Source organism: Pyxicephalus adspersus, chromosome 7, assembly GCF_032062135.1.
Source record: "Pyxicephalus adspersus chromosome 7, UCB_Pads_2.0, whole genome shotgun sequence".
Classification (NCBI taxonomy): Eukaryota; Metazoa; Chordata; class Amphibia; order Anura; family Pyxicephalidae; genus Pyxicephalus; species Pyxicephalus adspersus.
The window spans coordinates 47315639-47332377 of record NC_092864.1 but is presented as its reverse complement, the minus strand read 5'-3'; the positions used below and the strand labels follow the sequence as shown (position 1 = coordinate 47332377).

Below are 16739 nucleotides of genomic sequence, written 5' to 3'. Positions count from 1 at the left end.
AGCAAAATCTCCTTGATTAAATATCATTTCTTATTATCTCCGAACCCCCCAAATGTAGTATAAGACCACCTGGGTGTTCTGACCTAGGGTATGCGTGTCTATAACTATAGGTGACATGGTATTTTATTAGATACAAAAACAATATAACCCTGTGTATACTGATTACTTACAAAATGCATCAGTAGCATCAGTCAACAGGAAAATGTGTACAATTCAAGAGCCAGAGGCCTCTGAAATTGTATAAAGGGCACCCAGTCGAGTTAAATTGATCTGTCAGTATATTTGAATGAGATCTGGGATTTTTTTTTTTTTTGATGAAATTTTAACAGGAATAGAAAAATAATTGTGTGTGTGTGTGTGTATGTATATTTTATATTATATAGATATATTACTTTTTTTTCTTTGAAAATTCAGTCAATCAAAACTTAGCAACTAATTTATTTTGCTTGCAGACAAATGATTTATTTCCAAAAATCTCTATTAGTAAATTTAAAAAATCTAAGCTGTTTTATTTTATAAGTAGCAATGTGGTCACATTAGGAAACTTTGTTAATGCAACATCAATAGACCAGGGAAAATGAAGTCATGTAGGTTACAAAGCATTAGATAGATCTCCTAAAACACATGAACGCTTTTTGCTTCAGCAATGTATTTTGTTGTCATATTGAACAGTATAGAATTCTGTCTTCTGTGCACAATATTTGTGTCACGCAAATGTTGCATTTCTGAAAGGAAATTTACCGCCATACTGAAGGATTTTTGCAGCCAACATTCTATAAATGTAAAATTTTGTGCAACATATTGGCTATTCGTATTTTATAGCTGGAAAAAAACAGTTGTGGTTTTACCATCACTGGATTTTCACAGTAGATTTGCTCTACAGATTTGCTGTGAATTTGCCGGACCAAGTCAACCTGATCAAAATCTGAAGTACATTTACTGGCCAGGTGCATTGGTCTGATAAGTTATTTACCAATCCTATGGATACCAGCCCCAGTCAACCACACTCCACATCTTACAAATAAGATTTCCAGCTTAGAATGCATGCTAGCAAACACAACAAAAGAACCTGAGCAGTTATCACGGTTCTGCAATGCTTGCTCATACAGAACTCCGGTTTGTTTCTACATGGCATTTTATTCCCATGTTTATGCTGCAAAAGAATTTGTGCTTGCATACAATTTGGATGATTTGTTAATGAGAGTATGTAATTCCAATAACATTACATAAGTTTTATTTCCATGTGTTATCGTCATTTGAAAAGTCCTTTGTAAACTGAAACTTTCAATAAATTGATACACACCATGGTGTGGTCCTTGTGTAAACCCTGCCAGTTACAGTGTGACAACACTTTTTCAATGCCTCCGTACTGTTTTCAAGTGTTGTCACACTTTTTTAATGGTGATGCATAGGCTGCTATATAAACACACACTGTACAAACAAACTCTTCAGTTCCTCAGTTGAAAATCAACAATGATGGTGGCTGCTTATGCAGATTTACCACAAACCCTAAAATGTTTTGCAGGTAGGGTTTACTCTAAAATATCTATAACTTTATGGGTATGTATTTAATTTGTTTGAATTCTTCACTAAAAGAAAAAAAAACACTATTGCAACAACTCTGTCCTTTCACCATATGAGAACATCAATTTGAAACTTTTTTATTATTCCCTTGCAAATGACTATAGGTATACTTTTAGCTTTCAATGAACAGCATCAATAAATTCATTTTAAAGAACAATGTAGAAGTTGTTGTCAGTGGTTGCTTGACCATTGTGAAGCCATAATTGTCTTTGTCTCGTTCAGCCGTTGCGTCATCCATGACTCCTCTTAATTAGAATGATGTCATACAAACACGTCCTTCTTAAAGCTTGTTCAAGCCTTCTCAGTCCTTTAATCTTACATACACTGGTGACTTTGGAGAATTAGGTAGATGCCAGATAGGAAAATTGCTCAGGAAAAAAAAAAGTTTTCTGAGTGTAGTGAAAATTCTTTTGTCCGAAGCTCTGAAGATGATATTGGATTTCTAATAACACGAGGGAAAGGTGCCAATGTGATTGAATCCACCACTTTTGTCCAGAGAAACCGTGCAGAAAGTTTTTAATATAGGTTGCACTAAATAAAAAAAAAAAAAACACATAGATAAACAAAGCACAAAAGCCTATTTGTATATGAGAAGTAGCTTGGGGACAATATATTGACCTTTAGAGGTCACAAATGTGTCTACTCCTCCTCAGCTCTAATGACTAGTAAAGCGACTTTTTGTACCTTCCACCAACCTGGGAGGATGCTTATTTTAGCATTTTCATTCTTTCCTTTTTTATTATCTATCTGTAACTGCAGTGCATCAAGGTTAGCTATAATCTTGCTTTTCTGTGAAGTCTCCATTCCAGGCCTGGAACTAGTGAACATCAAATAAACTTCAAAAAGCACAAAGTCATTAATTTAATTTGCTTCTTTCTCTGTAGTAATGACTGTAGCATCCAAAGGTCCTTGAGATTAATTGAACTTTTGAACTGCTCTGATTTGTAAAAACTAATTTTCTATCCCCATGTGCAACAATGTTGTTGATGTACTAAGTCCAGATATCCTTTCTGTTCTGGGAGTCAGAAATAACCAAGAATACTTTGGGTCATAATTCATAAGGTTTGTGCATCGATGTCCCTTGTAATTTCCCAGAAATCATAAAGGAACGCAAAATTTTACAAACATATAAAAACAAGACTAAATAGCAAGTGCATTTTATGTCTGTACAAATGTCACAGTCCTTGTATTGAGCAAGGAATGCTTTTTATTTAGTTTACAGGGGGGCTTTGTATTTTTTATTATCTGCCATTTAAGAGACTAGAGGTACAGTGTTTTAATGGCAAGAGTGAACAACAAGTTCGTTGTAATTAATGTTTTCTAAAAAAAAGAACATAATTTAGAATTGTTAATGTAATTAATGGAACAGTTTTATTTAACAATTGGTCCTACAATATAAATACATAGGATTCAGTGTTTTTATACATTCGTAGCACACTATGGTAATTCAGTTCAATCTAAGAATAATGAAATGATCAGTATTAGCGTTTTATCTTTGCTGACACGTTGAGTTGAAACATCCCCACCTTATACATTTACAGGTTCTTGGGACAGCTATTATATGCATAGTGAAGGCCAGGCCTTTCATCCGTACATAAACTCTAATCTCTAAACAAAATCCAATGAAATATTATGTTTTTATTATTATAATATTTGTATGTAATCTATAAAAGAAGACTGAATCTCTTGTAAAACTCATACATAGGGATGATGTCTGTACTTCTAACTCAGAATTGGAGCAGCAGTATGGGTATGGTAGGGAACGTGGTGGTGGAGCAAGATCATAATATGAAGTTTATGAACATACCACCTATGCCTAAGACAAAGTACACATGTAGAATTTTTGTTCTTAGATACAATCTTTCTTGACCGTTTCCAGTGACAGTCAAACAAACACCGTACATACAGCACTGTTGTGTCTTATTGAGAAGGCGAGTGGGAGGACGAGTGGCACCCTACTGTGCTCTCCGCCATTGACATGCATAGTGGTCATTCCCACTTGACATGTATTGATCCGTTGCGGCAGATTGATGAACATTGTCAGGTAACCACTGTGCACATCAGATTTTCACTCAAAACTAGCATTACCATTTGTCTCGGGTGACGATTATCTGATATTTTGTAAACAGTACAAGGTTTTTAAGCAGTTATGTATAAAAGTGTTTCTATTTTAAATTCTGTTATGCAGTCCAGAAGTCTATTTGGAGGATGGGTAAGAAAAATTAGATTAGCTAGCATTATATGATGGGGAGCACAATAGAGGAATTGTCCCTGCTGTATCCAAAACTACAAAGAAAAAGGTTTATGTGCACACTTTATTATATTTTCCAACTTACTGTTGAATGACTAATTTGCAGGAGTTACCATGAAATGTTTTGTTTTTTTTCTTATACAGGAGCTGTTTTCACTTTGCAGTGTGGTAAAAGCTCTGATGATATTGTCTATTTGTGTGCAGGCAGGGGGCTCCCAAGTCATCTTCACGAACCCATTGGAGATTGTCAAGATCCGCTTGCAGGTCGCAGGGGAAATTTCTACAGGCCCCAAAGTCCGTGCCCTCACTGTGCTCAGAGATTTGGGCTTCTTTGGCCTTTATAAGGTGAGTAGAGAAGATATTGACTTAAAGTGGAGCTCTAACCAAATAGCTGAATGCAGAGTTTAAATGCATGCATTTAACCTATTATCGCTTTGTGAATATTTGGAATCGGTCTCTATTGGGATCTTAGGCTGATACAATATAAAATGAGAGCTGTGCATTTTCATGTGTACCTTCTCACTGCCAGCCTGCCTTTAGAACTAGGAGAGAGCATCACCCAGCTATTCAAAGCAGACTTGGCAGTAAGTAACAAGATCCACCTAATATAGTAGGGCCTCCGCCATTATAAATAGCAGCAAACACATATGACATCTTTCATCTTTTCCTGACCTCCATGCTGCATGGGTGATGTCCCCATCCATGCTGAGTACCTAAAGTCTTGTGAGATGATGATCCAAGACAATGCAGCAGTGTCTTCCAGTGAGATTTCAAAAACGCAGCATTCCCCAAGATTTCAATGTAGGAACCGATTCACTACTCGCCTAGGTGCCATGTACAGAAGCCAGAGTAAGGTGAATATTTTTTATAATTTTTTTCTCTACAGGTATTTTCTTCTTTTACAATCACACTGCTTTGTGAAGTGAGAATGTGCTTCCCCCTTCAACTTACAGAGAAACATCAGTTCATTCCAGCCTAGTTGTCTCCAGTTTACTTGCTTCTAATTAAACCTGATGGAGTTTATGGGTACTTTGCATTGGCTTCTACATCAGATGGTGGGCACTTTATATCATAATAGGATATCATAATAGAAAAGCCCTGAGTGGGTAATTATGGAGATTTATATACATTGCTGCATATGATGCTTTGTTAAGCAGAGGCACCAAATATTTTCATATATGGAAATACTGGACAGGGTCAGTACATCCATATAGATATGAATATTGCAGCTTTAAGATGCCTCTTATCTGTGTACTGAATTGCAGGTTGAAAAATCTAAATTTGTTTTTAAAGGGAATAAAAAAAAAAAACTTGAGATGCATGATGATGATGTATGTCCTCCTGACACCTGCATAGACCAAATTGGCCACTATTAACCCTGATAGCTTTCATGTGTCCCGGGGTAGACGGCCCATCCTGCCTTATTATTTCAGCTGCTGTCTGCATGACCATCCCACATATGTCATACATGTCTGCATGCTGTCAAGGAAACACACTACATGCATCATGTATTGGAACATGGGTTGTGGAGACAAAAGTGGAACTCCCTTTAAAATCTGTAGTTCTTGTTTCATTGTGCTCTTCTCTCTCTATAATTACAGGGTAAATTAGGTGTAAACAAAAGCGTTTTCTAACAGGAACAAAATAAGATTTCCAAGTTCAGGTTATTACCAATTTGTCTTTGTGTCTGAAACTGGAAGTGCAGCTAATATGCAGTTAATGGCCCCAGATAGCTATTTTTTCTTGTTTTGGTTTTTTCTTTCTTGCTTTAAGATCAACGCTTAGAAGAATGAAAAGCAATTATTTCCTGTGCCAAGGTATCAATGAGAACTGATGTTTCCACCCCACAGCAACCAACCCTGAAGGTCAGAATCTAATTGGTGGCTGTGGGGAAGCAACATTTTACAGCTCCAAATACATTACTTTTGTTTTATTTTTGACTTGTGCATCTTCTTAAAATAGATGTAGTCTTTAAACATTTTATTTTTGTAATACTACTCACCCTATTTCATCCTTCACACCGCGGTTGATCTTTTGCTGCCACTTCCAGCAATATCTTCATGGCAACTTTCAGAGCAAATGTCCTGATAGTAACAACAGTAAACCCTGCCTTCTTAGGGTGTACAGTATCTATCAGCAGCCCATAGGACAACTCAGGTCGCAATTAGGAGAAAAGAAGTGTCCAAAGAAACTTTGTGATACGATCACTGTTTTTTTTTTTATTTTCCTAAAAGCTACATTTTAAATATGAGAGCATTAAACAACTACTTTTATTATTTCATGTTAAAGTTTATATGAGATGTTAATAAACAGGTTTACATACATGTAAACAAATGTCATTTTCTCATTTCCATAGGGTGCTAAAGCTTGTTTCCTACGGGACATCCCTTTCTCTGCCATCTACTTCCCCGTCTATGCACATTGCAAGTCTTCTTTTGCTGATGAACAGGGACACATAGGAGCCTTACAGCTGCTGATAGCTGGTGCCATCGCAGGTAAGGCCTTATTTTTAGATGTGTCTGCCACCTTTTCTCCCATCCCCACACCAGATCACTCTGTTGTTGTTATTTTTATAGAACATGAAAATTGTCCTCATCAGCCCGTTTATACAAAAGCAGTATCAGTCACCAGTGAGGAGCAGTAAACATATGCTCGCTGTGGGTGATGTCGTTGTTTTAATGAGCGCTAATTGCATTAGCATAACTGGTGTAAACAGCTTAATGTCGTTCAGTGACTTAGTACGGCATTTTAGGTGTCCATCTGTGTAAGGTTTCTGTCAAGTGCTGGCACTGGGATGGGGAGGTCTGAGGAAAATATTTTGATAAAGAAAAATGTTCTTCTGATTATATTAAACACACTCCTACTACTTTACCTTTTACCAAGTAACATTTCTATGTAACCTCATGTCATTATTGCTATTTCCCCACATGATTCTGTTGGTATGATATTGTTTTTATTAAATATGCTTTGGTTACCGGGTACAATTTGAGACATTCCATCTATGCCACATCCTGTTCAGTTTTCCTTGCCCTCAGTGTGTTGCTACCTCCATTTTTCAGCTTGTTGTAGCTACTATGGTGTTTTGTTCATCACCATCTAGAGATGTGGATTCTGTAATGAAGGAAACATTGCAAAGACTGATTGGGATGAGCAAAATGTATTTGCTGCCTTAGAAAGTTGCTTAGACAAGCGCAGCTCTGAGTATAGTCTTTATATCGTTCTCAAGTACCATAAATGCACATCAAAGTGTTTCTAGGTGCAAAGTCACAATGTAGTATCTAACTTCATTTTCATTGTCTTGCCTACACTGTTTGTTTGCTAAAAGTGCAATCACATACAAGCCTATGAAAAGGCTAAACACAATTGAAGCACATCAAATGTAAGTGAAAAGGAGTTTAGCGGAGCTAAGAACTTACAAACTAATTTTATATTTTAACTAATATTCTCTAAACTCTGATTCATTACAGAACACATAAGAGACTGAGTTTGTTAGAACAAGTAAGACTTGAGTTGTCAGACAGGAGAATTTTAGACCTCTGTTTATGACCGGCACCTTTATTTGGGTTATTTTTAGCCTTAAAGGCATATCCTAGTAAAAATCAATAACGAAACATACACATTCATCAGTATATAGAGATGTGTGTTTTATTTGCGTCTTTTGTACAACAGATGCCAACATTTCTAGTACTTGGCTATGAATGTAAAATCATTCACATTTGAGGCAATTCCCATTATTAGTTCATTCCCTCTTGGCTGTTGGTTTAGTTTTATCAACAAATTGGTTGTAAGTATAGATGACACCTCCAGTAAAATTGCTGTAGTGATGTGTAAATATTTGTGTTGTGGAATAGGGATCTAGGTGTAGTTTTTACTTTACATTTTTATTGAAATGTGGATTTCAAATTACTTGTGTATGTGAATGTAAGATACAAATCCTTGCAGTAGAAGCACACTGATCATCTTTGTAATTCTATATACATTAAACAATGTAGAACAGTCCCAGTACAGAAAGCATTGGCTATATATTCGTCCCCTTTTGCCTCTAATGTAAAAGGATCTCCTTCATGGCTTGTAGAAAATGAGATTATTTTATTTGTCATCCTCCTGCCATATGTCACACAGTGTTTTCCAGGAATCTAAGTGACATATATGAACAGCCTGGGGGGAAATAGGTGGTGCAGACACCAGTCTGTCCTCTCATATAAACCACATTGTGCTCGTGTCCTGAAACATCCTGACTCCTGGGCACAGCAGGGCAAAAGCCACCTCATGCTCGGGGCCACGCTCTTGGCAGGATGCTTCGGCTCTGCTTCCTGCTGACTGGCAATAAAGGTAGCATTGTCATTCTCCTCTGCAAAGCCATCTATTCATATGGAATTGGACAAACCAGAGACTTCTTCAGCTCTGGTTAAAGAGTAACTCCAAGCTATATCACATTCAGTGCTATCCAGGAAACACAGTCACTGTGCTAGAATCAGCATGATTAAACTTTAATTGTTTAATGTAATCTATTGAAACTTCACAGAACTTCTAGGTGTGATAGGGAATAGCCAAGTCTAGAAGATTAATGTCAGGGTAAGGTTTTAAGGCTACATATGCAGCTTTCCATGCTTGTTTATATGTGCTATTTCTATATTCATGTCTTTGTCAGCTCACTCAATGCATGGAACTGATGTGAGACTAAAACAATGGCTTAGCAATGTACTTTGTTGATGTGTATAGGTGTAAATGGGTCCATTCTCCAGATACATTGACCCTATTTAATGTACAGCTCTGGATAATATGTTGGCACTATATAAATATTGTTTAATAATAATATTAATAATAATAATTCTAACGTTGGGGTTATTTTTTATCTTAATGGTTGATTGTGATTCTTTTTTGTCCTAGCCTATGAAAAATCTAGTAATGATAAGTGTTCCCGCTCAACATGGGTTGAGCAGATCTTTTAGAGCAGTCCAGGCCCTGTTCACAGTTTGTGTCTGGGCCCTGAGCCGATTCTCGGGCGAGAACCGTTGGACATGTGTACGTAGCTTTAGGGAGACCAGATACGGGGACACAGACACATAAATCCCCCCGGTCAATATTGAATTCCTTTTAAATATTTTAATTTATGTCTGGTGATATTGTTGTCACTATGAAAATCTCTTTAATGAGGTCTAGAATACCTGAAAAAAGTGGCTCTAGTTTTGCCCTGTTCTATCCCAAAAACATGGTTGAACTTAGACTTCAGGGAACTATATGTTTCATCATGCCTCCCTAGCATCTTAATGCAGGAAATGGTGGGATCTATTATCATTCAACAACTGCGGGATACGCATGGGTTACTTAATAGAATCCGTCATCATAAATCTCTCTTTACGGATTGACCGTAGATAAGCTGTTCACAACTCCTATGAATGTGAAACAAGCGTGCTAATCAATTTATGTCTTCATTATGCACACTTTGTTTAATGCCTGGTGTGTGTGTGTAGCTATCGTAACAAGCGTGTCATTGGTGTCCCAGAACTACATCCACAGGCACATGGATTGTGTCACCGAAGTGCGTGCCAGATTAGTACATTTGTCAGCAGCTGGGGGTTAAACCTTAGTAAAAATAAACCCTTTTCTCAGCACTGATTGAACCATAAACTATTCTAATTATTCTTTTTTTTAAATGTCATTTAATCTGTGGCCGTTTATTTAGGAATATAAGTCAAAAGATTTATTGGCAGTTCTGATTTTTTTAAGACAAAAAATGTTCATTTTTGTGTGCACACTATAGTTATAGCTGAAACCTTTGGGTTCACAAATTGAGTCCTGTATAGCAAATCATAAGCAAGAAAATGCTTTACAACTTCTACGTAGTATACCATGGGGCATCATGGACCAGGCTTTGGTACATTTACATCTTAGTGCTGGGTCCCTAGATTCACATCCTATTGAGAACGCAATCTCCTGAATTTTGTATTACCCCCTCCTCCCGTCAAAAGACATAAAAAAAGGTAAAGATATCAAATTTTTCATAATAAATGCATTATTGTATTTGTTCTTATAAACATATAAAGCTGGAGGAAAACATAAACTGTTCAGCTTTAAAATAAAAAAAAATTATCCAAATGATGACGATTCTCAGGCCCATATAGTGTACAAGATCCACTCTTTTCTCACATTTATATTAAACAAGGATGTTATACAACTTTACTGCAAAGTTTCAATTCTCTTTATTGTTATTGAATGTTTTCCTAAGCAAAATAATTTATAGGGATGAACAATTCTACAGTACTGTTTGTCATGTTTGTTCATTTACCATAAGAAATATAAGTGTAAGTAAACCACAAAATAAGTTTGCTTTGGTCGATAGATTGCCGTCTTCTGAAAATGTTATTTAAAGGAGGTGAAAACATAAACCTGTACTGTAACCGTAATTAAGGTAAAGAAATGAAAAAGAAAAGTATTATTGAAAAAAGGAAAAGGAGAAAGAGGAACAAAAAATTCCTGGCATAATAAAAAAAGATGGCTGAATGAGAGGGGGTGGCCAATAACAAATCTGATGGGGCCAAGGTCTCCATACATTTTCATAATTTTCCTTGTCCATCTGTAAGAATACTCATTTGGTTCCCATTAATTGTTCTTTAGGTACTTTTTTTCACTAAAAATTAAAAGTTGATCTGTGCTAACATAAAGCTAGTGTGTTTAGCTGCTAGGAATACAAATGTAATACGCTCTCTGTGTGTTGATGTAATACACTGTCGTGTTGATGGGAGGCCAATAATATTATAATTGAGTGTTATTAGAGATATACAAGGTAGACTTGGTATACTGGAAAAAGTGTTGCAATAAAGATCAAGAAAAATTATTATTTTAAAGCTCCAAAATGGTAATGCTTTTCTTCTTCTCATCATCCCAAAAGCAAATAGAATATATTGAGATTAATATTTTAAATCTAACAGAGATCATATATCTATCTACGTCTAAGTGGAGTGGTAAAAGAAAAGTGAGAAAAACTAACCCCACATCATCCATCCAGTTCAAAATGCTTTATAGAGACATAGAGACACTGTCATTCCTGCAATATAAAGTTAAACACATACAGCAATAAAATAATATATTTATTAGTGTGTGTTGGTTGATTTATTAAGAGGCAGACACAATGAGCAACGGGGACAAAAGCATTAAAAACACTGGTTGTCAAATCTTAAAGATTCTTGTACTGCCCCCAACTGTGCAAGAAAGCAAAGACAGAAGTCAGCCTATTATCTAATAGTATTAGTATTAGTATTATTTCTCCATACTAAATGTTTGGCTGTAGTTGACTTTTAAAGAGTGTTGTATATTTTAGAAAGGTATATTTCAAGTATTTGGATTTTTCTGACCACTGTGGTGCACCATCTTCTTTCCTTTTTTTTATATTTTTTTATTGAGGTTTAACAATAATTAACAATGGTACATACAAATTGAAATAACGGTTGCAGTACAGAAATGCTTTGAATAACAAATAACAGTACATTGGTAATAGTACACAAATAGATTATAAGCAAACAAATGACATCATACACAATAGACTTACAGAACAGAGTTTACTCGACATCTATAGGAGGGTTATTCTCCAGTTCTCTACCCAAATACCAGGTGGTGTGATGGAAACAATTGTATATCTTTATTTTGTAGGTGTGTTAAGTGTGTCAATAAAGCTTTCCCAGGTTTCTAAGAAAAACTGTGTTTTTGATTCTTTATGCATGAAAGTTTCAACCCATTCCATTTTAAACAATTCTTGCAATTTAGCTAGAAAAAGATGCATTGATAGGGGGTTAATTTCCAACCAGCAATGGAGTATAGTTTTCTTGGCTACTGCTGAAAGTAATAGTGCTAATCGTTTAGCTCCCTTAGAAAAACAAGTACATGTATTCTCCACTATCCCACAAATCGCCCATTAGGGGTGTATGGGACATATTTTAGCAGTTTATTACAGATATAATATGTAACTTGGCCCCAGAAACATGTAATACATGGACATTCCCAACTTTATTCATTTTAATATTTCTGGGCAACAATCACAACCCAACTAAACTTTCTGCAGCTCAGAAATATACTAGTCTTACCAAACATATTCACTAAACAAAAGTTTAAAAAAATATATATAAATTGCAGGTAGACTGGTATTTCTAATAATATGATGATAGTTACAGTGATTTGTGGGTTCTAGTTGCAAATTGTTCTGCTTTGGAAAACTTCCAGAATGTTCTAGATGGCTCTGGAATCTTGTGAGTTCATCAGCTCACACTTGGCTCCATCACCCACCCATTCTTGTTAAAGTGTTTCTGTACAAACTGAAGTAACATTCATTGGACACTAGGTACATTTATTATATTCCATATATCTTAAAATAGCATTCTTCCCTAGAACATTTCTATTAAATTCTGAAGAGTTCCCTCAGTCTGAACAATTTAATTATCTGAGACATTTTGTTTTTCCCTGTGAAGATCAGTAAGATTTTCTTATGTGAATATATCATTTGTCTTTATACAGGTGTACCTGCAGCGTCCTTAGTAACCCCTGCTGATGTCATCAAGACAAGACTGCAAGTGGCAGCGCGAGCCGGCCAGACCACATATACTGGTGTTATTGATTGCTTTAAAAAAATCCTCAGAGAAGAAGGCGCAAGAGCTTTCTGGAAAGGAGCTGGAGGTATTTTTATTAATATTAATATATTGGGTATTGGACATGGAGATGCAAAAACAAAGGCAAGCACTCACTGTCAGGCAAATTTAATAAGAAGGTGCACAAAATAATGATGTGCTAAGTGCAGTAAGCCTGAGAAAGGGATCAGAAATGAATATTTTAAAGATGGACTACACCAGGCAGTGTTTATTGGAGTACCTAGATACCCTCTGATCCTGTCAGTGGAGTAGCACTACTTTTTTTAGGAATTGTTTGGATCCATACCATTTTTAATGTTTATTATTTTGGCAGTGGATAATCAAATGGAAACAATAGCTCCTTGTACGATAAAGAGAAGAATCCTTTAAAAAAAAAGTTTTAGATACACCACACGTGGATTCATTCAACTTTATCCGGACACTTTAGTTAGATATTTATGCAGGCTATGCTTCCTTCTTGGTAATGATGTGCAGAGATGCAGCTACTGGCCCCTTATTGTGCTAACCAGTCAATCCAGACTAATTGCAGGGAATAAAATCTGTATGTGGCATATCCTGGACTTTCAGCATCTAATCTACAGGAATGCCAAGTGCACTGCCATTAAAGTTGTAAAAATTCTACAGGTCTGCATATAAGATCTCATCATCAAAATATATCAAATCAAACATAAGGTCCATTGCAACCCCTATTTAATGTACAGCTCTGCATGATATGTTGGGGCTCTATAAATACTGTTTATTAATAATAATAAAACGTGAAATATGGGGGGCACTGTGGCTGACCTTCTTAATTTTTATTATTAAAGGATGTTTATAACCTATTTACAACAGGTGTATGTGATTAGTATTATTGTTAACAATACAAGTTGACAAGTGGTGGCTGACCTTCTTGTTGAGAGTTTGGGATTAATAAATTATAAATCTTGTAATTAGAGTGAAATCAAAATTCCTGAGTTGCGTACTTACGTCTGTTCCTTAGAAAATGATGGTAGAGAATGAGAGCCTGGCACTAGCATGTTGAGAAGGTTGGTCAATAAAGACATCCTACATATTTGCTCAGTGCAGCTTTCCCATCTGATAAATTTCAATATTACCTCACTGAAAATATTTTGTAGACTTGATTTAATCCACACATTTTACTGTCTGCTTTTAGAAATCTAAACATGAACTTATACATCATACTCCTTTAAGACCAAGCTATAACCCTCCTGGGTAAATCAATTTATAATGGTATTTGATGTTCCCACAGCTCGAGTGTTCCGATCTTCCCCCCAGTTTGGTGTCACACTGGTGACCTATGAGTTGCTGCAGAGATGGTTCTATGTGGATTTTGGAGGAATGTAAGTATTTTATGTTCTGTATGTAAATAATGTTTTTATACAGAGGAACTTGGAGATTTGATGAAATTCTAGTCAGCCGGGTGCTGCAGCCCGCCCGAGCTTATTATAGAACAAATTCTCTCTTTCCGGTCCTCTGGTGATTTCATTCTAGACATTTGACACGGGAGGCATGTCTGTGAAAGTCTGGATTCTTCTGCAGAGTGATATCAATTCACAGGCTGAGAAAAAACTATATCATTTAGCTGAACACATCTTAAATTGAAACTCCGTTCTTTAACTAAACCCATTTTTTCAGTATCGTCTGCGCTCCATACAAATGAACATACAGCTTGAACAGTGAAGTGTTCATTACAAGCAAAGTGGGGGAGATGAAATAAGCCATGTAACCTGGTGGGATCTGTGCTGTGCTTGTTAAGGGGCAACGCAGCTAGCATCATAAAATCATTTCTTGTTGATTTAATCAGCCAAACAGATCCTCACACTGCCTATTCTTCTTTTGGAAACTTATGCACAAAACCAAGATATAAAATAAAAGTTCTTTACTGTAATCATTTCAAAGGACCCAGATAGAAATTGGCATATATAGGCTATTAAAGCTGACCTTGCCTGTAGAGAAACAAATGAAGCTATGAGAAGGAGAAGATTATAGTAATACTTACAGTATGAAGGGTAGTGACTCCAGTCCCCTGTGGCATCAGAGAATTCCTCATCCCGTCTGTATGCCATGGTCTCACCGGTGTACTGTAGAAGCATAATAGCTGTCTGGTGAAACCACAGTATACAACTGGGAACAAAGGCTAACAAACTTAAGAATATGTCACATGCTAAAGAATCTTCAGCTGCTGTAGTGCTGCAAGAGAGCAAACAGAGCACATTCACTACTGGTAAGTGTTACTATTTTTCTTTTGCAGGGTCATTTGAATGTCCATAAAGCAAAACTTTTTTTCGTGTGTGAGTAAGGAATAATTAAAACATTAGCTAGTTTTTTCACTGCTGTCTATGTTTCAAGTTTTCCTTCTTCAAACCCACATGCATAACCTATCTACAGTTATTTAAACCCTTTGATGAAGTTAACACAATGGAATAAAAATATATTGGGTAACAGAACTGGACAGCAGCATTCTATAACAACCTCATAAGATTAGGGAGTTGCCAAAAACAAAGAACTTGTGTGAGCTCTGTTTTATTTAGTGTGTGTTTAACCTTTAAAAGGATTTCCAGTAACTTTTCAAATCCTACTGCGCTGGCTATTTGCTTTACATGCTTACCAAATATCTCAGTTGTGGTGATCTTGGCAGCACATTTTTTATCGAGACACTGTCATCTTGTTCCATGACCCATGACTTACCTGTGCTAATTGTTCCTCCACAGCCAGGTATGGAGTAAAATGTGATTGCTAGGTTAAAGCAATCCACTTGACTGGGGGTAAAACACCAGTATTCCTCCCAGGTACCTAGCTGCTTATTTCAGCACTGGCTGCAAAAAAGCAAAAAGCTGAGCACAGCACAGCTAAGTACATATAAGGGGTTGATGGATGCTGTTTTCATCTCTGGCAACGATCGTCTGACATGCGTTTGTAGCTTTAGGGAGATTCACTCTCTGTCTTTCAACCAAATATTGAATGCACTTACATTAGGAACACTTGTTCAGCTGACAACTAACCTACCAGTGCATTTTCCACACTGTCCAAGGATTTCCCTTTTACTTCCGGTTGTGTCAACAGGAGAGGAAGTGATAGGAAACCTCCTTAGTGGTCAACAGATGCAAAAACAATATGCCAGGAGTTCTCCCCCCATATCATACTGTATAAAACAAAGTTTTGTCTTGAGATTTATACACCAAGGAGCCCTGCTGCTTGGACAAGGAGGCTGTGTTTGCTGGGGACATATTTGTTACTATGTAGAGAAGACTCAAGCAGTCACCAGGTTTTTTTAATCAGGAAACCCTTCATCCAGAAACCCCAAACAAACATATCAGTGTGCGTAAATGTAGATGGATAAATAGTGTATTTCAAGCAGTTGCTTGATGTCCGAGGCTCCCTTTCCTCAACATTTTTAGCAACTGTCTGAACCAATCAGCACTCCTCAGCTCCAAATCTTCCATGCAGAAGCTGCTGTGAAAGTCACATAAAGGTCTCTGTGAGCGTAGCCTGTTCAATAAAATAAACAGCTTTGTAACACGTAGCTAACTGATTGGTTTATGTTCTGAGCCTCATGTTGTAATCAGATGGCACAATACGAGCTTGTTCATTGATGAAGACTTGTATTTTTCTCCTTACAGCAAGCCTTCAGGGGCAGAGCCTTCACCAAAGACAAGAATCTCCAACCTTCCCCCTGCACAACCAGACCATATTGGAGGCTACAGACTGGCAACTGCTACATTTGCAGGAATAGAAAACAAGTTTGGTCTCTACCTGCCAAAGTTTAGGTCTCCTGAGGTGGCTTCTCAGGTCAAATCTGCAGCTTCAGTATAATGGAGACTCAGGGGGCCCTGGTACAAATAATATTTAAAGAAGCAGCACAGTTCAGTATATCTGGTCAGTTGCATGTGGGATTTATCTGCTGCTCATCCCATTCTAATATAATTATTTGTTAAGAGACAAATCACCTGTTTGCACAGAAGAGATTTATCTGCTTCATTCAGCACATAGAATGTATTCTTGTTTCCTAAAGAGAGCATGCGTGTGTGTTTTATTTTCTTCATTTAATAGACTGCTTTTCACAGCTTTGCACTCACTGTTACTGTACATATTGTACATCTGTACAGAGACATCACGGCACATAAGACGTCTTTCTGCAAGGGGTGGAGGTGAAATGTACAGGACATAAGGGAGGTGTTACCGTGACATTATATAATGTTTTATGATTTCAGTTTCTCATTTACTCATTTTGATGTATTTTATGGAAATAAAACATTATTGTTTGA

The 16739-nt window shown here is 36.7% G+C and overlaps 1 protein-coding gene across 1 annotated transcript in view; it reads left to right on the top strand.

The window, feature by feature from the left end:
* SLC25A12 (solute carrier family 25 member 12) overlaps positions 1-16739 on the top strand; it is a 76902-nt gene extending 60163 nt beyond the window's left edge. Inside the window, exons 14-18 of the mRNA XM_072418331.1 lie at positions 4040-4180; positions 6192-6330; positions 12344-12502; positions 13724-13814; positions 16095-16739. Coding sequence (XP_072274432.1) covers positions 4040-4180; positions 6192-6330; positions 12344-12502; positions 13724-13814; positions 16095-16287 — 723 coding nt within the window. The 3' untranslated portion in view covers positions 16288-16739. The remainder of the gene's footprint in view (positions 1-4039; positions 4181-6191; positions 6331-12343; positions 12503-13723; positions 13815-16094) is intronic.